A 23512-nucleotide genomic window follows, 5' to 3' on the forward strand; every position below is an offset into this window, starting at 1 on the left:
GTCTTAATTAACACCCTTTGGTTGAGACATTCTGTCTCTGTTGTTAATGCATTTTTTCTAGACCATTTAAAAAATAAAATAGCTTTTAAGGAAAATATTTCAGTCGTGACTTTGCTTATTTAAAGCAAGAAGCTTTAATTGAAATGATAACTGAAAAGGGCGTTGTCTCTGGCTTACAACTAACCAAACTTTACCTTTTTATTTTTTGTCTAAAAAACTTAGTGTGTCTTTAAAATTATACCGTAAAATGACAGCTTCTATTTTACATTATGCACAGTAATCGGCTCATTTTCTGTTAGCTATGTTTTTCAGTTACTGGAAAAAGTTTTATAAAGAAATTCGGGCTGCACTCCTAATTATATCATAATTACTTTGAAGCTGTCAACTTCGGCCACAATTTTATCTAAAAATGCTTATCTTAAATTTGAGCGTAAAATAGAGATTTTTATATCAAGCCATGTTTTCGGTAAGAAGGACGCTAAAAACCTTGCATTGCGTGACCAAGAGCTCTGCGTGGCGGCGCACTTGTTTGCTGAGGAGATAAACACAGAGTCGGATTTGATTGGAGAAAATTTGGCCACCAAAGGTGACGAACTTTATTTTCAAGATCTGCCAATATATAATAAACTAAATATCTCTTCAGCAAAAGGTGGGGAAAAAAACCGCCAAAGAGCCACAGAGTGTGGCACCCCCACCAAGACGCCAGCAGAGCCCGTGGGCAAGTAGGTCGGGAAGTGGCAGCCCTTGCGTGACCCGCTTCACCAACCAACGAGAGAGCTATTTAAGCGTAAAACTTGAATCCTTGATATTACGTTAAGAAATGATGCAGCCCCCGTCTGACCATCACTCTTTGTTATTTATTTAGTTATTTTTATTGATACAGCGAGACAGACTTTGCAGTGAAGAAACGCACTGCAGAGTCCTTGTATGAGATGATGCAGCCCCTGACTGACCATCAACGCAGACACGCGCGGCGTTGTGAAATGTTACGATTTTATAAAGTGCTACAAACACGACTTGGTGCAGCCCGTGCGTGACCACCAATTAAGTAGCGATTAGGGAAAAGTTCTACATATACATGACAGACAAGCTGCATGGCAGCCCGTGACTGACCCATGCGAAATTGAATTCCTTGTAATGTAGAATTACGAATGTAAAGTTTAAAGGCATCAGACTTCCATCGGCCAAGAGCGCGAATCTGGGCGTCAGAAAAACCTTTGTCCGCTGCGAGACAAGCCGCGCCGATGCGAAAGCTGTTGCTCTTATAGCGTTGAGCATTCAAACCACAGAAAATTAAGCAGCGCCTAAGTTCGGTGTTAAATTGGTTAACCGTAATGGGTGTATTCTCTGCATGACAGAATAGGGGACCGGGGTTGTTACCCCGGAGATGGCAATACCAGAGTATCAACTTAAGAGGACAAAACGGTGAAGATTCATCACCAGGAATAACAATGTCAAAAGGGCGATTGCTAGTATTATGTTTGAAATGGGTGATTGTGATCTTAATAGAGTGGATTTTCCCACCGGATGCGAGGAATCGGATGTTATCGTACGGAATTACGGTGGTGTGACACGCGCTCCTGGCCGCTATTTCACCGATGCGAAAGAAACCATAGAAAGCTGTGAGAAACATGGCTGAAAAAAGTATACGCTGTGCTGCCGAAGAGTTGGTGTGCTGGAGAGAGCTTATGAGGTCATGCAAGATAGGTTTAGATATCGGTAACCTGACATCACACGATTTCTGACGGCGGAGCGATGTCAAAAGTTTTAGAATAAGGAAAGCCTTTGTGGGGTCATGCAAACCTTTCATCTTGTGGACGTAACCAATGGCCGATAGATAGGAAAGAACAGTCGAAGGCGAAAGATTTCTACCGTCAAGAAAAGAAATAAAAAGCGCCAAAGACGCGGTGGTTAACGGTAAATGGAAGGCTTTTGTCTTGTAAAATTTCTCGTGAAATTCACGGTATAGTGTCCACGCTCTACGGTATGACTGACCCGAACCTGACGCCAATACAGAGCTCAAGAGACTCTCTAAGTTAGCGACCAACTCTTCGGCAAAAGAATCTCGGGCACTATTGTTGGCAATTGGTCTGCTTGGGGCGAAAGTTCCTTGAACCGTGCTATCTGAAATCGTGAAAGACAAGTTAGAACCAAGTCACGGATCAATATCATAACTAATTTGTGTTTGGATGTCTGTTGATTGATAATACTGACCAGCGGAGCGTTATCAGTAACAAACACGATACATCGGTTAGCCATCTGAGAACCCCAAATACGCACTGAGAGGGCAATAGGAAATAGTTCGAGAAATGTAATATTGAAGGATTGCCACTGATCCGTAAAAGAGCCGAAGAACCAGTGAGGGCCAAAGATAGCACCATAGCCCTTTGATCCGGCCGTATCGGTATACAGTTCGAGAGGAGGAGATGTGTTCCACTTATCATCCAAGAAAAAGGAACGGCCATTAAATGCCCTCAGAAATGTTAGCCATACCTCCATATCGTGTTTGGTTTCTTTAGTGAGCCTAATGCGATGATGTGGGCGTCTTCCCCCAATAGTGAGATCAATTAGGCGGCAAAGAAAAGCACGCCCTGGGACGATTACAGAACATGTAAAATTTAATAGGCCTATTAGGGACTGTAATTCCCGCAAAGTAACTTTACGACGTTTGCAAAAGGATTCAAGTAATAGGCGGCATTTTTGAAGCTTATCTTCCGGCAAACGAGCTTCCTGATTAATTGAATCAAGTGTGATACCTGCAAATTGTAGAACTGGAGATGGTCCACAAGTTTTTTCCTGAGCAATGGGCACGCCGAGATAATCACACATGCGAAGAAAATTGCTTAAATCGGTGCGGCATTGCTCTTTGGTACGCGCAATAAAAAGAAAGTCGTCAAGAATGTGAAGAACTCCGGATGCGCCAAATCGGTGCACGGAGATCCACTCCAAGGAAGAACTAAAAGCTTCAAAAATTTGACACGAGGATGACAGTCCCATAGGAAGACATGCGTCAAAGTAAAACTGATTATCCCATTTCATGCCTAGCAAAGGAAAATGGACGGATGAATGGGAATAATCCTGAAGGCCGATTTAATATCGGTTTTGGCCAAAAAGCAACCAGCCCCTAAACGTTTAAGTACCGCGATGGCATCAGAAATAGAAGCGTAGTGAACCGAAGAATGTGCGTCCGGTATGTTATCGTTTACTGAGTTGCCCTGAGGGTGCGATAGGTGTTGAATTAAACGGAATTCAGAGGGGTCTTTTTTGGGAACAATGCCTAAAGGAGAACAAACAAAGTTTGGAAAAGGAGGGCAAATGAAAGGACCACATACCCTCCCGGCCTCACACTCTTTACGTAGTTCGGTCCGAACGATTTGCGGTTGGTCTAAAGCGCTTTTAAGGTTGGGTGAGTGCGACGCGCAGCGTTCCCCATCAAAACCAACGCGAAACCCAAGAGTAAAACCATTAACTAAATAAAGGCGGAGAGAAGTGTCGTATCCGCGAAAAAGGAAATTAAGCCGATCCACCTTTACGGGTGTTACTGGCTTGTGCAGCGACAGTTGAAATGCCTGCTTTGACGGGGTGTGTTTTAGGTTGGCTGGAGGAACACTGTGCGGCAGGGTGTCTCGAGCCACACCTATAGCAAATGTGTTCGAAACGGCACCCGTTGCACACCTTCCCCGCATGGAAACGCCAGCATGTGCCTTTTGGAAAGGACTGGGAGCGGGAGCGCAGTGGTCCCTTGTCCGAGGAAAATTGGGTTTTCGGACGAAAATTTGTCACAGCCTTCAGCCAAAGTTCCCAGTGAATCGCGTCCCATCGGTATTGTGCAGGGGCTGATTGCCTTATGAAACGAAATTGTTCGTCATAATACAACCAGTCACTTGGTTTTGCAGCGATGTCGCGAACGATTTCACAATATTTCATCAGCTTGGGTGTGTCCGTGGGTAGTTTTTCTGAATAGATCGCAACAAAAATATTAAATGCCGAGAGCCACTGGTTGATAGTTTGGATCTTTTTAACTGGTTGGCTAGGTTCTAAAGTTAAGTGAGGGCGGGTGGTCTCACCATCCGAAGAGGCGAGAGACAGGGAATACTTTTGATTATTGGGAGAAAACGAGAGGAGAGTTCCAAAATCAAGATATTCGTTGGACCAGATTTTGGCCTTGACTTTGGAACTCACCCGACTGCTAAGAGAAACAGCCACGCTAGAAAAAATTTGTTTCGGAGCCGGCGAGTCTAACCCAGGCTCAGCTAAGGAGACTACGTTTTCGCTACGCGATGGAGTACCTTGGGTGATCTCGGCCAAGGATGCTTCGACTATATTGGCCACTGACTGGTCCGTGGAGGACTGTGTCTCCTGGCTGGGTGCGGCTGCGCCTTGCGCGTTCATTGCCTCCGCGACAGCTTGCTGCACTGCGGTAGAAATGGAGGCCGAGAGGGCCTGCATGTTGACGGCCAAGAGAGGCCGTGGAGGTTGCAGGTTGTTGTTGATCACTCGGGCCGGGGCGGGTTTCGATCAGTTCTGTTGTTACACGTGCCCGCTTTGCAGAACTTCGCGTGCGTGTTTGGGACGAACGCTTCGGCTTAGGAGGTGTTGACCAGCTGATACAGGCGCGAACAGGAACAACTTGGCTAACACAACGATCATACTTTATTCAGGCTGTCGGCCATGTTTTCTACACACAACTCACACTCGTTCTCATGCGCAACACCGCTGACCGATTACAGCAGTCCTACCAACATCCCCCCTTTTCAAAAGAAACTATTATGCCTTAATATGTTTCTGGACAAAAGAAAAAAAACAAACAGAAAATAAATTAAAAAATAAATTCTAACAGGAACAAGCAACGTTAGTTAACAATTCGAGTTGTGTCTCGCTCAGCATTTTCAAGCATTTACTGTTCAGTGTCAAAGGTCTAGCCTCTGCGGTGGGCGGATTGGTCGACCATAACGAGACTTTTGCATTGGACTTTCAACTGCAGAAGGTGTGGATCCAACCGAATGATCAGTGGTCGGCACTGCTTCAACTGGTGTAGGAACGGAAACAACAGGGCTGTCTGAAGTGGGCACTTCTTGCTGTTCGTCAGCGGGCACGGCCTGTGGTGCAAGAGGTTGCTGATTACATGAAAGCGAAGCCTCAGCAGGTCTTAGGTGGGTTCTATTCCGTCGAACCAATCCGTCTGGCGTTTTAATGAGGTACGAGCGTGGTGTCACTTCATTTAAGACCTCTCCAAAATTCCACCTTTCACCCCGGTGATGATCATTGGGTTTGCTGTAAACGAATTGCCCAGGAACCAGCGGTGCTAGCTCCTTACTCGCAGTTTTGTCATAGTAGGATTTTGCTTTAGCTCTTCTGTCAAGATGCTCTTCGCGCACCACTGTCACTGGTGGCACAGACTGGCGTAACAATGATTCAGACACAGGCACACTTGACTTTGTTCGACGACAAAGGAACCTCTGTGCTGGGGAGAAGGTCATACCCTGAGGCGGTGTATTTCTGTGCTCTAAAAGACCAGTAAGCAGGTCAGACTTTTTCAGCATCTTTTTAGCTTCTTTTACCGCAGATTCTGCTTTACCGGTGGCTCTTGCATAATACGGCGATCGGGTGATCAACTGAAAATCATAAGCCTTGGCAAAATTCGCAAACTCTTGAGAGACATACTGGGGCCCATTGTCTGACAGAAACTTATCTGGAACACCATAGCGGGCAAAGTGTGCTTTTGTAATTGAAATAACATGTGCCGCAGTGATGTCCTCATTTAGTAGGTCAACTTCAAACCAGTCACTGTAGTGGTCTACAGTAACAGCATACCACCGTCCTCCTTGCTTGAACAGGTCTTGTGAGATAAACTTCCAAGGGCCATGTGGAATTTCATGAGACAACATCGGTTCTTTCGGCAATGCTGAACTGTAGCTAGCACACACAGAACAGTTGGCACTTTCTTGAAGAATCGCTGCTCGCATTCCAGGCCAATACATCACTTCTCGGGCTCGACGCACCATACTTTCACCACCCTGGTGGCCTTGGTGAAGTTTTCTCACCATAGTAGACTGTAATTGCAGGGAAATGACGACCTTATGGGACTTGTACAAAACACCATGATATACTGCAAGCTCATCCCGGCATGAGTAATAATGACGGAGCGCTGTTGGAACATGGGATTTTTCAGCTGGCCAGCCATGAGCCACAAACTGACAAAGGACAGACAGTATATGGTCACCTTGTGTTGCCACTCTGATTTCCTCTAAGGTACTTGACTGCATTTCGGAAGAATCTAGTTCTAGGGACTCAAGCTCTGCTCTGAACAACTCTTGAGTATCCCCTAAGTAACACTGAAACACTTCCTCTTGGGTGCCAGAGGGTGCAGGCTGCTTCAAAGCAGCTCTTGACAAAGTATCTGCCAAGTACATGTACTTGCCCTTCTTGTATACTACTGTGAACTTGAATGACTGAAGCTGAAGCATCATGCGCTGCAAGCGCTTGGGGGCACTACTCAACGGTTTCTTGAAAATAGTTTCAAGCGGTTGGTGGTCTGAATGGACGACAACATCTTGCTTGCCATACAGGTACTGATAGAACTTGGTGCATGCTACTTTGATGGCCAAACACTCTTTTTCAATAGGAGCATAGTTTATTTCAGTGGCTGACAATGTGGAGCTGGTGAAAGCCACAGGTTGTCCCTCTTGTAACAATGCTCCTCCCAAGCCTGTGTCACTGGCATCCACTTGTAACACACATGGTTTGTTCACATCAAAAAACTTCAACGTCGTTGCATTTGCCATGACACGTTTGGCTTCTCTGAAGGCTTGGTCATGCCGCGAGGACCATGACCAGACTGTGTTGACGTGCGTTAGCTCTGTAAGTGGCTTCACAATTTCAGCAAGATTTGGTGTGAACCGTGACAAATAGTTGCACATACCCACGAAACGTTGAACCCCCTTAACATCTTTAGGAGGGTCCATGTCAACAATGGCTTGGACACGATCAGGATGTGGGGAAATGCCATCGCCACTGAGGAGATGTCCCATCCAGGTAACTTGCTTGACTTTGAATTGAAATTTCTTAGGGTTTAACTTAAGGTTTACTTCTTTGCAGCGCAACATTAAGTTCCATAAGTTCATGTCATGATCCTTTTCTGCCTCCTCGACAGTTTCTCCACTTCCAAAGACTAAGATGTCATCTGCCTTGTTAACAACACCTTTCAAGCCCTCCAGCGCTTCGTGTTGCCTTCGCTGATACTCTTCTGGGCCCAAACTTACACCAAACGGCATACGCAACCAACGGTATCTTCCTATTGGGGTGTGCATGGTAGTTAAAAATGAAGAACTCTCATCCAGCACAATGTTAGTGAATCCTTTGTACACATTCACACAGGAAAAAATCTTTGCGTTGCTCAATTTTGGCAGTAACTCATCAACGGTTGGAATTGGGTACTTTGGGACTTCAATAGCTTTATTTATAGTTTGACTGGGGTCAATACAAACACGTAAGCTACCATCTGGTTTTTCTCTGTAGACACTGTTAGAGATCCACGCAGTGGGCTCAGTAACTTTCTTTAAAATACCCTGTTTTTCCATGTCCCGTATTGCCTCCGCTACTTTGGGCTCCTTAGCTACAGGGCACCGATGGGGATGGGCTTGAACTGGAGTCACATTAGGGTTCATGGAGATGTGCAAAGGCGGGCCCAAAGTTCCTAGCCCTGTATGAACATCCTTGAAAACATCCAGGACAATGGCCTTGGTTAACTTTCCCCAAGGAACAGGCACATGAGGAACACTAGACTGGCCGACACTACTCACAACAGATTTCTTTTCGGCAACAACTGCAGCAATACTTTCATCTCCACAGGTAAGGGCGGCTGGATCAATACTACTGGGTGGGCCTGACACAACTGATGTAGGCTCTTGTACAACAGTGTCTTGGAGGGTGGTGGCAGTGATGTTCCAGTCAGTAGTGTCACTGTCCCCCTGGGAACTTGATTGAAGTTGATGCACCATCATATCCTTGCTATTCCGGACACTTGGAGCTGACAGCGAAGTACTTCCTTTTATCCCAATCAGCCCCAGCTTGACACAGTCCGATCCACTTAAGAGGGGTGGTTGTGATCCCATGACCTTTTTACTCAACAGCTGAAATTCAAGAGGGTAACACTTTCCTTGAGTTTCGCATACTAACTCGACCTGCCCCACAGGTGTAATGATACCTCCTCCATAGGTGTGCAAAGTAGCATGAGATGGCCGGATCAGGGAATTGACTTCAAATCCTGCTGGACACATACTCCAGAGATCATCCACTGCCAGGGTATTGGTTGTCGAAGCTGTATCCAATTGGAGTGTTTTCCAAACAAAATGATTTTTGGCTGCAGATAATTTGATTGCGGCAAAGAACTTTTTCCCTTTCTGTACTGAAACAGCTCTCACAGAGTGAACGTCTAAAGTAAACAAGTGGTACACGTTTTGTTCAACAGCAGACCCAGATTCATCCACTGCATTCACATTCTGTGGTTTTCTCATGCACTTCTTGGCAACGTGCCCTTCCTTGCCACAGTTCCGACATGTGTACTTAAATACAACTGCACGACACTTTTCTTTAGGGTGACTAGGCCTGGCCCCACAATAATTGCACTCATTTTGGTACGATCCTTTGCGCTGATTATCACTTGGGGGCTGAGGATTCTTTCCTTTGGAACGAGAGGTTTTATCTGCCCAGTTGACTTGCTCCTGATCTCCCCGCACTTGCCTCATCAGTCTTTTCGCATCGGTGGAAGATTCATAGTTCTTAGCTATTTCGACGACAGTACGAAATGCTACAATGACTCCATCTTTATTCCGATGACCATTAGTATTCAACTTTCCTTGTAGAGTTTCATCCACTAAACCAGCAATGAACCTGTCACGACAAGCTTGATCCTCAAAGTCCCCATATTCACAATACTTTGCTCGCTCTACTATTCGACATTCCCAGGCACTTATTGACTCTCCTTCAGCTTGAAACATGCGACCCATTTTTGTCCGCTCCGCTTGAACACTCACACTGCCTCCAAATCTCTTAATGAGAGCCTGGAGAACTTTCACTGGGTTACTATTATCTGTGACCGATAAACCAAGAGTCTTGTTGCTTGGGTTTATTAGTCTCTTCATCCTCGGCGGAAGCGTAGCACGAAGCGTCGACATACACAAATCCGAATTTTTCCACTGAGCCGCTCCTGCTTCGCTGCCAGAGTCGTATTTGCAGCCAGCTTTTGGAACGAACCATCCCATCACCGTACAGTAATCAATGTAGTCTAAGATAAAACAATCTAGAGCTTCTCGATCGTCTAAACCTTCTTGCATCTGAGGGACCGGAAAACCGACCGGTGTGCCCGCCATTATAACAGCAAACACGACGAAAATGGAAAGAACCAACTTGACAACAAAATGGCGGGAACTTATCGAACGATTGCAATCACAGTTCGATGACATACAGTCTAAACAGGACAACTAAAACTCACAGTAAACTTCAGGCGAAGGTTCGTCTACTCCTGGTACCATGTTGACCAGCTGATACAGGCGCGAACAGGAACAACTTGGCTAACACAACGATCATACTTTATTCAGGCTGTCGGCCATGTTTTCTACACACAACTCACACTCGTTCTCATGCGCAACACCGCTGACCGATTACAGCAGTCCTACCAACAGAGGCATAACTTAGATAAGTAAAAGTAATTAGATTAAGATAAGGCTAAAAGCATATGTTTCCGCTGAGATAAGATAAGATATCAAAGCGGCGTGAGTCAAAGAGGAGCAAATTAATCAAAGGCCTGAGCCGGGATGTTTAGTTATTTATTTATTTTTGAGTTTTTTTTTTTTTTTGTTCGTTTGTTTGTTTTTGTTTCACAAATGGTAAATGTGGCTAAATTACGCACACATAGTGGTGACGAATAACCGAACTCTGCTGAAAACCAAATGGCGAGCCATGTTGCAAGAACTGAGTGACATGAATGCCTGGGAAAAGAATATCAAAGTGCATTGAGGACACACCCAACTAAGGGCGGTCGAATAGGATTGCACACTCATAATATTCACCAGGACACAAAGTATGAATTATGCCAACGCCAGCAAATACAAACTGTTATGCACGAAAGGCAAACAACAGTTCTGTAGAACTGTAAGGAAAATGAGTGCAGCCAAAATAGAATGCGCCCAATTAAATAAAGGCGGCAAATCGTTAACATCAACGGCTGTCACTAAAACAAAGGCATGGCGAGGCAAGTACGTAAACTTTAAAAAGCTCGACTGGGAAATGAAATGAAACGTTGAAAATTCAACAAGACGAAATTAAACTGAACAGGCTCAAGGACCTTAGGATTGCTCCCCTAAGACTACGATGGTATTTTTTCTGACCCAAGGAGTTGAGATGCACACCATCACGTGCGTAAAAGTTCAGAGTCGGGCGCCAAAACCCCCTATGGGCCCAAAAGATAGCATAAGGTATAGGCTCTAAAACTACCCGAAGGTATTTCGTTAACAGCTTGGCCTTACGATTAAAAACCACTGCGCCCTGGCGCATGATGGTCTGGCACACGCAAATAACCTTAACACCGTAGGTGTCATGCAAGAGCCTAGCAAAATCTTCAATAGCTGAGCCAACATGTAAAGGGTCGGAGTCTGTTAAATCGTTGGAACCCAACTGCATTATAACTATCTCCGGTCGAAAGGACTCGATAACATTCAAGTCAAGATGGAGCGTTTTGGAAACCATCCGGCCACCGACTCCGTGCCATTTTATAATGGCACGGTGAGATAACATGAAATCAACGTGGAAATCGTAAGAATCACGGGACAGGAAAAGGCGCAAGCGGCGAATAAAAGAATCGCCCAGAACTAGAACACGGGGCTCAGCCATTGAATAACAGGAAAGACAACAGGAAAAGAGAGTACTTGCCTAAAAGATGCAGCAAAGATCCTGAAAATTGGTTCAAACCAGCGATGTGAACGACGTGATGGTGAGCGATCGAAAGGGGGCGAGCACATGGAAAAGCGCCCCTAAGAATGATATAATCCGGAACGCCCTAAATTCTGATTGGCTAGAAATAAGATAGGCCTGGACCCTGCCGCCTTGGCCTGCAAACCATTATGAAATGCCTTGACATAAAATCCCATTATGATGTCGTCATAACGGTGTCTTTTAGAGCAGAATAAAATGTGGTGGAGAGGTTGTTTCTGAAACGAGAAGCCGTAAAAAGGAGGAAGAAAACTGTAGAAAGAAAATGCTGTAAAGAAGCGAGGCTGTAAGTAAAATAATACACTGTTGAAACTGTATAATCAGTAAATTTTGTGTTGGGAAAGCAATTTCCTGGTACCTCTGCGGCGAGTGTTCGGCCTTTCTACGATCTCCTACAGGAGTAATTTATCGCCCTTGATGTTATCGGAGAAACATCATTGCGAAACGTCAAAGACCTATCTCAACAGATTGAAGATGTGGTCAAGTCTTATACTTATCACATATTTTATTTTGTAGGTATATCACCCCCATACTGGATGCAAAGACAGTGACAGAGGCAGTCCTTAATTTAGACCGCAAGCAGTCCCTTTCTGGATAGTCGAGAGGTCGCGCGAAATAGCCGAGCGCGAAAAAAAACTAGAGCGAATGAGCGGAAGGGGGCTCGGGGAGAGGCGGGAAAAAGGGGAAAGGAAAAGAAAGGGACTGCGCTCTTAGCTGTAACAGACGCGTTCAGGGTAACTCCGCCCGCAATTCATTAAACCCATTAAAAATCCAATTAAAAATGACAGCTAATAGGTAACAACTCCGCATTGTTATTCAATGACCAGAACACCGGGCCAGAACCATATGAGCGAAGGGGAATAATCGCCGAGCTTCTTTGAAAAGGCCAAAATTCGATTTTTTCTTCAAGATCCAGAGTAAAAGAAATCGACGACACAAACGCCCGAAGTGTAATTAAGAGCGAGGCTCAAAACAACTAGAAGGCTGAAGCTGTTGTTATATCATTTTAAAGCATCTTGCGGTGAATTCTGCCGACAAAGCTTGTTCCGCGCGGATGCGAAAATTACATTGTACTTGTTGGCACGAATGTCTTTTAATAATTGTGGGATCTTTTTGAAGGCAACTGCTTTTAAACCAAAGTCTTTTGACTGCAACTGGTCTTGGAAAATACTGCGAAACGGAACAACAACCACAATCGAGGCCGTGTTGGCAAAGTCGAAGCTTTCCCGAAACCAGCGGGAGGAACGGCCATTACATATTTTCCGAGAAAGCGCTTCTACTGCTAGCTTCTGTTCCTCTTTTAGAACTAAGCTGCCGAGTTGATCGCTTAAATTTACGAACACATCGCTGATACTCTCTCTCACCGAAGCCATTTTCCTAGTGATCTGAAGTGTTGACATCAAACGTGTGAAGAAGTTAATTACACATCAAACTTGTCTGACAGCAGCTATTGTTTACGGACCAATCGGAATTTTCCGTTGCTGGAGCGACGGGAAATTCGAACGCGTTTGTTACAGTTAAGAGCGCAGTCCCTTTCTTTTCCTTCTCTCCCCCAGTCTCTTCTCGTTTATTTCTCCTCGCTCCAGTCTCGCGCTATGAGCACACCATCTCGACTAACCAGAAAGGGACTGCTTGCAGTCTATCCTTAATTAATATAGTTCAATATTGGAGGATAGTTTAGGTTCCGTTTTTATGGAGGAAAGTTGTCTCGGGAAAGAGGGTTACCCTCCCAGCCGAGTCAACTTCGGCGAGTGTTTATAAGAGAAAAAAGTTGACCCCTTTGCCCGAGCCAACAGCGCTCGCGCATGTGCTGATTGTCTCGCCTTGACGGAGTTGACTCAGCTGGGCGAGCCAAAGTGTTCATATGGAGAAAAGTTGGCCCGGCTAGGAAGATGACCCTACCATAGAAAAAGGGTAACCAGGCTAGGCGGGTCACCCTTCCAGCCGGGCCAACATTTTCTTTCTCATGTAAACGGTTCGCCAAATTTTGTAAGGAAATGTAGGAAAAGTTGGCTCGCCCAGGGTAGCTCCGGTAGGCAAGTGGCTCTTCTACACTGGACAACTTTCCTCCATATAAACGGGGCCTTAGTGAATCTTGTTGTTAAAATCGGTAACGTTCTTCAATCTGATTGGCCAATGAAACTGGCACGTGCGCACGAGATAAGAGTTTAGTGCCTTTCGTAAAAACACAAAAAAATAAAAAACGTAGTTATGCCCTAAATATCTACGGCCTAATATCTTTTCATTAGCAGGAAAAAAGTTGTTGATCTGCGACTGAATTTTTTTCTTAAAACAGTCAGTACCCGACAAACCAGACATGGTTTTTTTCCTTGACACACACCCAACGTGAACTCCACAGTAAACCATGCCTTTACTAGACTTTGGCATAAAGCAAATCAGCGACAATCTTTCAGCCCGACAATACTGACTTTTCATTCAGCGTTTGCAAACTAATTACATTGAATGTTGAACATTTCATCTTTTCTATTAAAATCAAGTATTGACCAAGCCGCACTTACGCAGCACCATATTTTCTATTTATTAATGACAGCCGAGGTGGCCTCTCTTATAAGCCTGGTGGTTTCTTGAGGTCTCCCCGCCATTATTGTAAATTATATCATTTCTTTTTTTGTTTTAGTAAGGCAAATAAATAAATGATGATGATGATGATGATTATGATTATGATGATGATGATATCTTTTTCTCGATCACCAGTTGCCTGGTTATGGTTTGAAGTCCAAACTCAGGAGAACGACGGTAGTTGTTTACCCAGCACCTTTATTAAGTTATAACAAAACCAAAGCGACTAACACATGTGCCTCCAAACTTAACAATTAACAAAATAATTATTAGTTTCATCTTTAAAATAAGTGCTCCTCCCCACGGCAAACTAAATTTTGCAGACTACGCGAGTTGGCAATAATTGCATTTTTAAGGTGTGAATTTCGAAAGGATAGTAACAACATGACGATAAAACGCAAATTCACCCTCTTCAACTTGTATTTGCTTACACTAGTTTGCAAGCTTGGGTCCTGAACCGTGTGAAGGGGGTCTTCAAACCTACTGCTAAATCCCTATTTAGATTAATGTAAAACTATTCAGCCTTGGTGGGGGGGGGGGGGGGGGGGGAGTAAGTGGGGAGAACAATTTGCCAACGCTGACTTGAAACATTCAACTGACCGTTGTGATTTTTCCCGTAATTTATCTAGCAACAAGTTGATTCTTCATTGCAAAAAGAGTTTCACGGACACGGTTTCTCTGAATTAGGATTCTTCTTCCTTTTTATGGAAAATAAGTTTTGAGTCGTGCCTTTTACGCTTCATATCATTGAAGGGCCTCGTTATTTTTTACTAAATTTTGAACGGGTTCCAGTGCTTTGGAGAAATCCAAGATCATGGTTGGTAATACAGAACTGATCACGTAATTTCCACGTTCTTTGTCAACGCTGTCATTTTGCGGAGGGAGCAGGGATGGCGCAGTGGTGAGAGCACTCGCCTCCCACCAATGCGGCCCGGGTTCGATTCCCGGTTTCGGCGTCATATGTGGGGTTGAGTTTGTTGTTTATTCTCGTCCCTGCTCCAAGGGTTTTTCTCCGAGTACTCCGGTTTTCCTCCCTCCAAAAAAACCAACATTTCCAAATTCCAATTCCACCTGGAAACAGTGGATGGAAGAGCCACCCCGTGGAATCCACTAACTTCTCCCCCATTCCCAATTCGCGAATAAACCCCTTCACGTGCCTGGTCATCCGATAATATATAGTGCCCAAAGCTGAAAGATTGTTCGAAAAATGAACATTTGGCCGAGAATGGAAGCTTCGATGTAAAACTGTGAGATTTTGAGAAATATCCGGCCTGATATACCGGTAAACCAGAAAGAGGTTTATTCATTAATTTAATTTTACAACCCTCCAATTAATTACGATAATAGTCGCGCACTTTACAGTGAAAAATACAAATTAACAGAGATGATCACAGGCATGATGGCCAGCCAATTTTAAAATGCAAGCTGCTAAGTTTACTCGGTTTTATTATGCACTGATTATCTTGAAACAGCTAAGATCTAAAACTTTGTCGTTTTTTCTTTGTGCTTTCTCCAAGAAAAAAATCGAATCGGGCGATGAATATCAAATCAGACGACTGTTATCGTGAGGTTATCGACGTCCGAGTTTGTAGCTCGCGACATGTTTCGTCCAATGAGAGCGTACAGAAATTAATCGGTGGGTTATAAGCCTCGATAACCTGGAATTCTCGCCAACTAGAAACATCTGGACTTTGCTGTATATATCAAAAATTTATTAAACGGTCAATGTATAGCAGACCTCTTTTTTTTTTAAAAGAAGCAAACAGCATGAATAGTAAACATGAAAAAAATGGTAACTGTACATTTACGGCGAAGCGCCACGTCTGACGTTGTCAGTTACAATGTTCCAAATCTAGAAATCAAAGACAAAAAAATTCGCATACCACATTGGTTGCCATATTTGCCATGTACACGAGAGCTATATTGCTGATCGAATCGAAACTTGTTGCCCAAAGCCAAGAAAATGTTTTTTTTGCGAATGTTCAAGTATTTCGCGGGTATTGCCGTATGGATGTTTTAAACTGGACTAAAGGAAAACTTAGCTAAGGAGCATAGAAAGTTGAAGACGAGTCTTGTTTGATTAGGCAACCTACAAAATAGTGTAGAAATTACTCTTCTATGGTATTTTTCGTGATTACCTAAATACACTTAATAATGAAAATAAACGAAAAACTCCGACGTTTCGTTTTTGTTTGTTTTCATTATTAATTGTATTTTGAAATGCTTTCTTATTACCAGAATAGTTGTAAAAATTGCAAAAACTTATTACGGTGATAAATAGTTGTCTAGAGGTAAAACAAACTAGACCTCGACAAACAACACAATGTCAGTAGACTGATTTCTAAAAAGGCAATCAGTATAAACTGTAAGAAAACAAACTTAACACTCATAGGCTTGGTTTGTGATACCAAAATATCCTTCTGCTGGTATTACCACACAGTCATATATCGGCTCGTCAGTATCCCCCTTGGTAGCGCGGCTAATCGCGCGCTTGTCTTCCATCTCAATGTACTCGTACATTTGTCCAATCAGGTCTGCTTCCTTCCCTTGATCAATAGATTGATAGACATTTCCCTTAGGGGTTTTTGACGTGAGTTTGGCGGGAGTCTCTTTCGGCTTCTCTGGATCACCATCATGTGTCGCACTTAATGGACTGTTCACCGATGAATAATCATTTTCTCCTAATTCTGGCGTCTTACTAGCGACTGCTTCGTACGCGGGATTATAAATCCAAGGCGCCTCTGTTGAAGCAGCGCACGGTTCGGATCTCTTGGCCTCTCTTCTTTTGCGACAAATGACTCCGCCCACAATACCTGTAACTAGATAAAAATGCGGGGAAATACGCTGACTTTCAATGTAAAGTTGGGTTTTAAAAATGTCTTAAAAAATAAAGTAATGCATACTTTAGCTTTGTCAATACTGTTAAGCATCTGAAATTTAAGGCTACTAATGCTACTTCTACCCAAAACTTTACACAGCTTAACAACAGTCATAAAGTATGCTCCTTACTAAGGACTAGTAGAATTAGTCCACCTATGATGGTGGGAAGTTTCCATGGCAACTGTTTAGCCTCTTGCCTCTTTATATTGCCGTCATCTTTGGCTGGCGCAGAAGCCGTTGTAGGAGACAGTGTTGTCATTAATCCAGTAAAACGCATCTAGAAAAAAGAACATGTCGGCTATGAAATGCAAGCTGAAAATATCTCAAAATAGAATAATAGGAGAGGTATGGTTGAGAGCTGATGAATTACAGCGCTTGTTTAACACAAGAAATACTTTTGTTTAAGTAAATAAATGAAAACCCTTGTCATATATCGTAAGGTTATGACAAAGAATGAAAGATTGCAAAATTGTCAGCTTTTTTCTGTTTAATTCTCGTCACCCAGTGGATGCGATATCAACAAGGAAACGTGGTCTATACCATGATACAACTGGAGATAGATTTTTACCTTCTGTACGAGTAAAGGAGAAAATTTAGTCTACTAAGCAAAGGTGAATTTGCTTCTTAGATATTGGAGGCGTCCAAGGCGTACATTTGTAGCTGGTTACCAAGAGGCTGGGATCACAAAGCATTTAACCAGAAGTGTGTTAATTGCTCTTTCTCGTTAGATTCACTGGACGTCAACCCATAGCAAAGTTGGTCGTCATCTTTCTTTTTCTCACCTACAATGCAATATCCCATGTATGGACACAACTCGATAAATGTATGGACACAAGTCCATGAATGCGACCAGAGGTCGAACCAGCCTACCAGCCACACAGATCATTGTTGAAAGACCGATGCTCGAACTCGACAGTCAAACATCCTATTAGTATACCTTGGTATAAGAGGGCTTACATTCCGAACAAGAAGAATGCAGTGCGCAGAACAGAAACGGGAATACCTTTCTTTACCTTTCTTCCACGATATTCTATTTCAATCCCCTCGCTCAAGAGAGCATGTAAGCGGTCTTTGTCAACATCGGCAGCATTTACGAAGAGAACGACCTGGAGCAATAAACCACCCAAAAGTTATCCAAACAATATTTCTCCTACTAAAAAGAATAACAACATGATAAGTTTTTGCATCAAATGGAAACTCGAGGCTCCAGAGCTCCAAGCTCCGAGCTCTGAGCTCCAGTCAGATTTTTCTTCCGAGTTTCCATTTAATGCAAAAACTTATCATGTTGTTATTTCCAACAGAAAAATGAGATCATAGCTTGGTTCTACCACTCACCTCTGCTCCATAGTCGGTTATAATTATCTCAGATTTCTTCTCAGTAAGAACGACCGTCTGCAAAAATGAAAAAAAAAGCTGAACGAATAATCATAACACTAAATATGCATTTGTTAGGTAAATGATTGTTTTTACCCTCTTCAACCATTGTGCTGGGGTACTCTTAGGGACTGAAGCTCGAAAGGGGCTTAAGAACGTTCGCGCGAAAATCTTTTAACATTGATTTTTTTTTCAAACTTCTGCTGCAGTTAGTCTATGAATTACTTACCTCTGAAATGCAAAAAAAAAATGGGGTCACCGACTTCGTTTCGGAGATATGACATCTGCAAGTTTGCGCTTATTTTGAGAAATCGGTCCACGTCACTCGACATGACCTCACCGGTTGTTGATGCAAAATTTTATAAACGAATCGCTGGAGACAAACTTCCATTGCCGAAGTTTATTTCAGAGGATGTATTAAACAAATAAATTCCACTTTTATTATCCCTAAAGCTACAACTAATCTTTAATAATTGTATTTCCACCCCTGAAGTGGCACAAAATGTGCGGAGTTCGATCGCGCGTGGGTAGATAAATTAAAAAAAAAAAACTTTCCACATTGATTTTTCTTTCGTTTGATGACAGTAAGCAGATATCTATCAAAGAAGGTTAACCGTCTAAAAAAAATTGGGGGTCACCGACCTTTTAAAACCGCAAAATCCAGTTGAAGTTGTCGATGACGTGAGAAACTTACGGAAGTCACGTTTTTGCGTGACAGGTCGGAGAAGCACTGGAACCTAAACAGGGTTATCTATCCCATAATTCACAGCTCACAATGGTTGCTCGATCGAGTCAATTGTCTTCGTTCGAGTGTGCTGTCAAAACTCTGATCGTTTAAGTTGTTTATTGTTATTCTACCTTCAAAACTTATACAGCTGTTTAGCCAATGCCAGGAAAATGCATCTATAGCCGTGAGCGAGGCGAAAATGTGAGAAGTAAGCTTATTTATTTACCTAGAATAGGTATGTGGAGATTGATTGTACACGGGATCGGTGATCAATAAAATTGCTTTCTTGTATAAGGGTAAGACTTTCTCGTTTACTGTCAAAACTTGAAAAAGCTTAAAGGTGACTTCGTTTGACGAATAGACTAAATAAAATATTGCATTTCAATTATTTCATTATATCGAGAGTCAAGTAAATATATTAATCTCTTGGCGCGAAATACCCGCAGGTATCGACGCCTTTTCTTGGACTTTTTGTTGCAACCTTAACCCGTCTAATCGTTTCACGTCGATTTTTCGTTTCAAAACTGTGCAACGGAGATGAATTTCCCCCCTTTCCCTCTTTTTAATGCTGTCACGTCGGCCGACAAGTATGTTTACCTCCTTCTTCCTCCGTGTATCGTCAATCATGAATTGCGCGTGACATTGCTTGGCGTGTGCGTTACCTGCGCACTAAAGATGCGCATAAACAATTAGCGCGAACGTCCTTAAGACCCTTAGAACGACTAGTGAGGGGCTTCTCTATAGTCATAAATTCCTGCCCTAATTCGTGACACCAAGGTGAAAGCACAAGTAGACTAAAATGACCTCTGTTAAGTTAATGGCACAAATAAACTGATCGGCATATCAATGGAGCAGTGATATTTGTATTTTTAGGATCATTAAATATATGCTTACACTTAAAAACCTGGATACTTCTTCCATCACCAGATTTAGAATTGCTTCCTTGTTATCCACGTCTGAAGAAAGTAACTTGCCTTTAAAAAACAGCTGAAATGATAAAAGAACAAACTCTTAGTTGAGAGGCGTAGGGGAGAGCTGTGCAGCCAATTATCATTAAAATTAAGCAATGATACTTTATCTACCCTCGGGGTTCCAAATCAGTATCTATGAGAAACTGTTTACCATGGAAACCGAACATTTTAAAAAAACTGTACAGTAAAGGGCATTCTTTGAATTGTAGATAAGAGCCTAGGATACGTGTCAAGGCCTAATGGACGACAGCTCTCGTTTAAAGGATACTGAATATTTCTCGTCTGTTTCAGAGAGCCTGGATGGTCACTCCATAGCCTAGCGCCGTTGTAAGCAAAAGCTCTTTTTACATTTAGTCCGAGGTTTGCAAAGAAACATTTTCTTGTCATTTCTTATCATGGATCTATTCTGATCAATGAGAAGCTCAGTAGAACCACCGGCACAGTTTTATTCCGAAAGCGGCGTAGAATGGCGTAGACTATTTATAGTGAATCAAATTCAATCTGAGTTCTCACTGATGCAGGGCATTAACATATCGGGCACTCAATAGAAGGTTGTATCTTCTAAAAATCGTTATAATTTACCCGTGCCCGTTAATCCTGCCGATTTGGCCCAGTTTGACAAAAGAAAAACGTGTAAACTAGCCTTTAGAACTACTGTAGGTCAATCACAAATCTAACCAATTCATGAACTGCTTCAAACAGGTTGCTCCTACGGTAGATATGAGAATAGGGAGCTCAAGCAACGACGACGGCGACGGCAACGACAATGCCGTAAAACAATAGGTTTAATGAGCAAAAACAATTGCTCTGCACGTTCGTTTTACATTTTGGTACATTTCTTTGCCGTCCTCTGCAAAATAACAACGTGAAATGACCACAAGTTGAGCGAGTCGAAATAATCTCGAAGTAGCACAAATGAAATAAAGATATATTTTCAGGTGACGTTTTCGTTGCCGTTGCCGTCGTCGTTGCTTAAGCTCCCCAATAATTATAATAATACGGACGGCTTTTAAAGAGATAACAAGTGAATCAGGATACATTCCTCCCTAAGTATACCAAACCCATCCACTATCCCATGACCATTAACTTGAAATTGGGATAGCAATAGTGTCTTCCAACGTGCTCGACAAAATAATTAATAAAAATTTAAAGCGTTCTCTGGTTAAAAGTTAAAAAAGGTTTAAACGAACTTTCGATTGCCAGTCTGTAATCTTCGACAAGTGATCAATAAAAAGCGCGAGCATGAAATATATACAGCTAAAAGTGTGAAAAAGAAAACTTATAATAGAAACCATGAAAATTATTAGTGGGAATAAAAATGCTTAACTGAAGTTCATAATAAAATAGAGTATTGTCTTGATAATTGTTTCGCATTATTGTCTCCTTCACTGGTGATTGCCGTATGCCAGGATTCCAGTGTTTTTCTAAGGCGGAAATTTCCCTTGCCGATAACGTGAGCCCTTGCTGCCTGGCTCCGCTAGCCCCTGTGGTTATTCCAGGACGCCAGTACTTTAATTATTACTTTCGTGAGAACAAACAAAGATTGATTGATTGTTGAAGTCAATGGAGTGGTCATCCAGCCATGCGTGTGTTGCAATGTTGGAACCTTTTTTAAAGGCTTTTGTGTTTCTAATATTTCATCACTTGTCAAAGATTACAGACTGGCAATCGAAAGCTTGTTTTAACTTTTTTTAAATTTTTAAACAGAGAACGCTTAAATTATTATGTCTTACCCTGGTTACTCGTCCATTTTTTAAAAAAAAAAAAATTATGTTTGGTTTCATTAACAGAGTTGGTAAGGTAATTGGGCCACAGTAAAGAGATCCCAGAGTTGGGTTCGAGCGTCAGACCAGAGCGGATTCCTGGATTCCTAGATTAGTTCTGACGAAGGGCTAACTCTCCAAACACCAGCCCCTGGATCTCCTTTCGGTGGCCAAATTACCTTGGGTGCGATACATTCAACCAAACTTTCCGGAAATTCAGAATCAAATGGGACGGAAATTTTCGAAAAGTTTGTTTCGAAAATTTTGGACAACCTCTGAAGGTTGTCCTTTTTGACGGAAATTTGGAAAATTCCAGGAATTTTCTGTTCCATGGGGGATTTCATTTCAATTAAACACTCGCGAAACCTAGCGCTAACAATTCCAGCAATGATCGGGGTTGTTTACAAAATTCAATGTGTTTCTCTTACAAGATGTTTGCGTTGATAACGAAGAACATTGCACCTCCTATTGATCAGTTGCCGGGTGACTCGAAAACAAAGAAGAGTGACTCGAGAAATACGCTTAATGTACGCGAGAGAACATAATGGATAAGGCATACCTTTATTTCAAGAGTTCTAGATGGTGGTGCAGGTGAAGAGGCAGTGATTGTGGAATGCTGTTCCTCTGTAGTTTGAATGTAAGTTGTCGGTGCTTCAATCTCTGTGAAATTAAAATATCAATCAAGAGTCAAGTGAAATAAAACAGACATTGTAATACTACAAACTGTAAAAAAACTATTCAAACGGCTTGATGGAGCCATGCCCCCATTCTTTTTTGTTGGCAATTGGTCATTCGAATCCTATCTCGTATCGCTTAAGTCTCACGCTATTCAAAAATTTTTGAGTAAAACGACTTATGAATATAACCCTATAATTTTACAAAAGATCGAACATCGGTAAGACGTTAAGGAAGGGAGGTCTAATAACATGAGGTATAAATGTAGGTTTTGTTGGCAACTTCTCCCATTTCACAACAATTTAAACTGTAGATTACTAAACGAAATCGAGCGCATGCATTGTCGAGTTATAAGAGCACTTGTGGATTTCAAAGAACAGTAAGAAGTGCTTTTAGCGCTCCGCGATTGCATTTTCCTGCACAATTATGCGATGATACACGGCAGGAAAAAATGTTTTCACACGCAACCCGTGAGGAGGGCTACTTGTGTTATAACCCTATGAAGCCTGCGCGTGACGATCGGCGTCAACAAAATGGAGGTATAGACAGTGAAGTAGATCTGACCAACCGTATCGCAAGTATTCCTTTGAAAATTGGCTCATAAAATGATAATTAGTAAACTAAAAACATACTATAATCACATTAAGGAGGCCAAGAAGTTTTTCGAAGTTAGTTTTACATTTGTTATATTAACCTACTTATACACTGCTCTATATCCACAGTTCCACTGGATGTGGTAGTGCGATTTGCGCCGCAAGACATGCACGTTATCTGCCCTCGAGAAGGTTGGTAACTGCCAAGCGGACACAACAGGCATGTTCTATTGCTGTTACTGTGTGAACCAGGCGGGCAGTCAGCTATGAGGGTGTAGGACATAACAAGTTATTACTACTGAGATGAGTTTTTGTCAACATACAAAGCACTTGTTTTGTGAACTGGGTTTGTATCTGTTTTGTTAGTTGGCTTTGTCATCCCATTGAAACGTGTTGGTGGAAAAATAGGTTTTTCTGAAGAACTGAATTATTGCTAATTTTCGCTAAACTGTTTTAGTTGGTGATTTGAAGATCCTGCTGAAGGATCTCTACTGAGAGAAATTAAAGGCGTTTTTCTGACATTGATCAATTTTATCTAATTTATAGTTTTGGAGATTAAAATATTGAAAAGTAATCAAAATTGCCTTTTTGGTTAGTCATCTTTGCCGCGCTAAACAAATAATTATCCCGGCCTTATTCGGTTTCCTCTATCTTTTCTTTAATGGAATGTTTTCATTTGGATAGGAACTCCCAAACCCTGCTATTTACTTTATAAAATTTTCACTTCAGAACAGAAAATCTTTTAAACGAGCTGATCATCTCGTACATGTCTAAAAGACCATTGTCACCTATTTGTGATGTTTAGTTTAATAACCAAACATATTTGTATTTACGGGATCGTTAATGGTTCAGTTTGCTAAAATTAGTCCGACTACCACGCTTGGCCACCAATGGCTAGGATTGAAAGCGATAACAAATTGAAAAAATTGTCCAATACGTTCTGCCTGTGTATTTTGGAGA

General features: G+C 42.4%; 2 protein-coding genes and 1 pseudogene across 6 annotated transcripts in view; all 3 read right to left on the minus strand.

Moving 5' to 3' along the window:
• Positions 1-732: 732 nt before the first annotated feature.
• LOC146450649 (uncharacterized) lies at positions 733-4745 on the minus strand (annotated as a pseudogene).
• Positions 4595-9696, minus strand: LOC146450650 (uncharacterized). Of its 2 annotated transcripts, XM_085100159.1 has the most exons (2): positions 6088-9696; positions 4595-5274 (listed from the first exon to the last, which is right to left on the minus strand). In XM_085100159.1, the coding sequence occupies exons 1-2, from the start codon at positions 9462-9464 to the stop codon at positions 4911-4913; spliced, it is 3741 nt and encodes a 1246-aa protein (XP_084956285.1). In that variant the 5' UTR covers positions 9465-9696; the 3' UTR covers positions 4595-4910. The 2 variants fall into 2 exon arrangements, with proteins under 2 accessions (XP_084956285.1, XP_084956284.1); XM_085100158.1 differs by having other exon boundaries at positions 4595-9696.
• Positions 9697-13749: 4053 nt separating this feature from the next.
• LOC146450651 (uncharacterized) overlaps positions 13750-23512 on the minus strand; it is a 35671-nt gene continuing 25908 nt past the window's right edge. For 3 of the 4 annotated variants that reach the window (XM_085100147.1, XM_085100149.1, XM_085100150.1), the window contains 7 exons: positions 22658-22816; positions 21844-21944; positions 19445-19537; positions 17785-17841; positions 17463-17555; positions 16579-16726; positions 13750-16388 (listed from right to left, as the gene is read on the minus strand). In XM_085100147.1, coding sequence (XP_084956273.1) covers positions 15949-16388; positions 16579-16726; positions 17463-17555; positions 17785-17841; positions 19445-19537; positions 21844-21944; positions 22658-22816 — 1091 coding nt within the window. In that variant the 3' untranslated portion in view covers positions 13750-15948. The remainder of the gene's footprint in view (positions 16389-16578; positions 16727-17462; positions 17556-17784; positions 17842-19444; positions 19538-21843; positions 21945-22657; positions 22817-23512) is intronic. The other variant, XM_085100148.1, reaches the window with a different exon arrangement.

The sequence above is a fragment of the Pavona decussata genome, unplaced genomic scaffold (assembly GCF_977016875.1).
Source record: "Pavona decussata unplaced genomic scaffold, jaPavDecu1.1 SCAFFOLD_437, whole genome shotgun sequence".
NCBI lineage: Eukaryota > Metazoa > Cnidaria > Anthozoa > Scleractinia > Agariciidae > Pavona > Pavona decussata.

Coding starts and splice junctions, on each gene's coding strand:
- LOC146450650 (XM_085100158.1), bottom strand. CDS start 9,464: ATGTCATCGAACTGTGATTGCAATCGTTCGATAAGTTCCCGCCATTTT.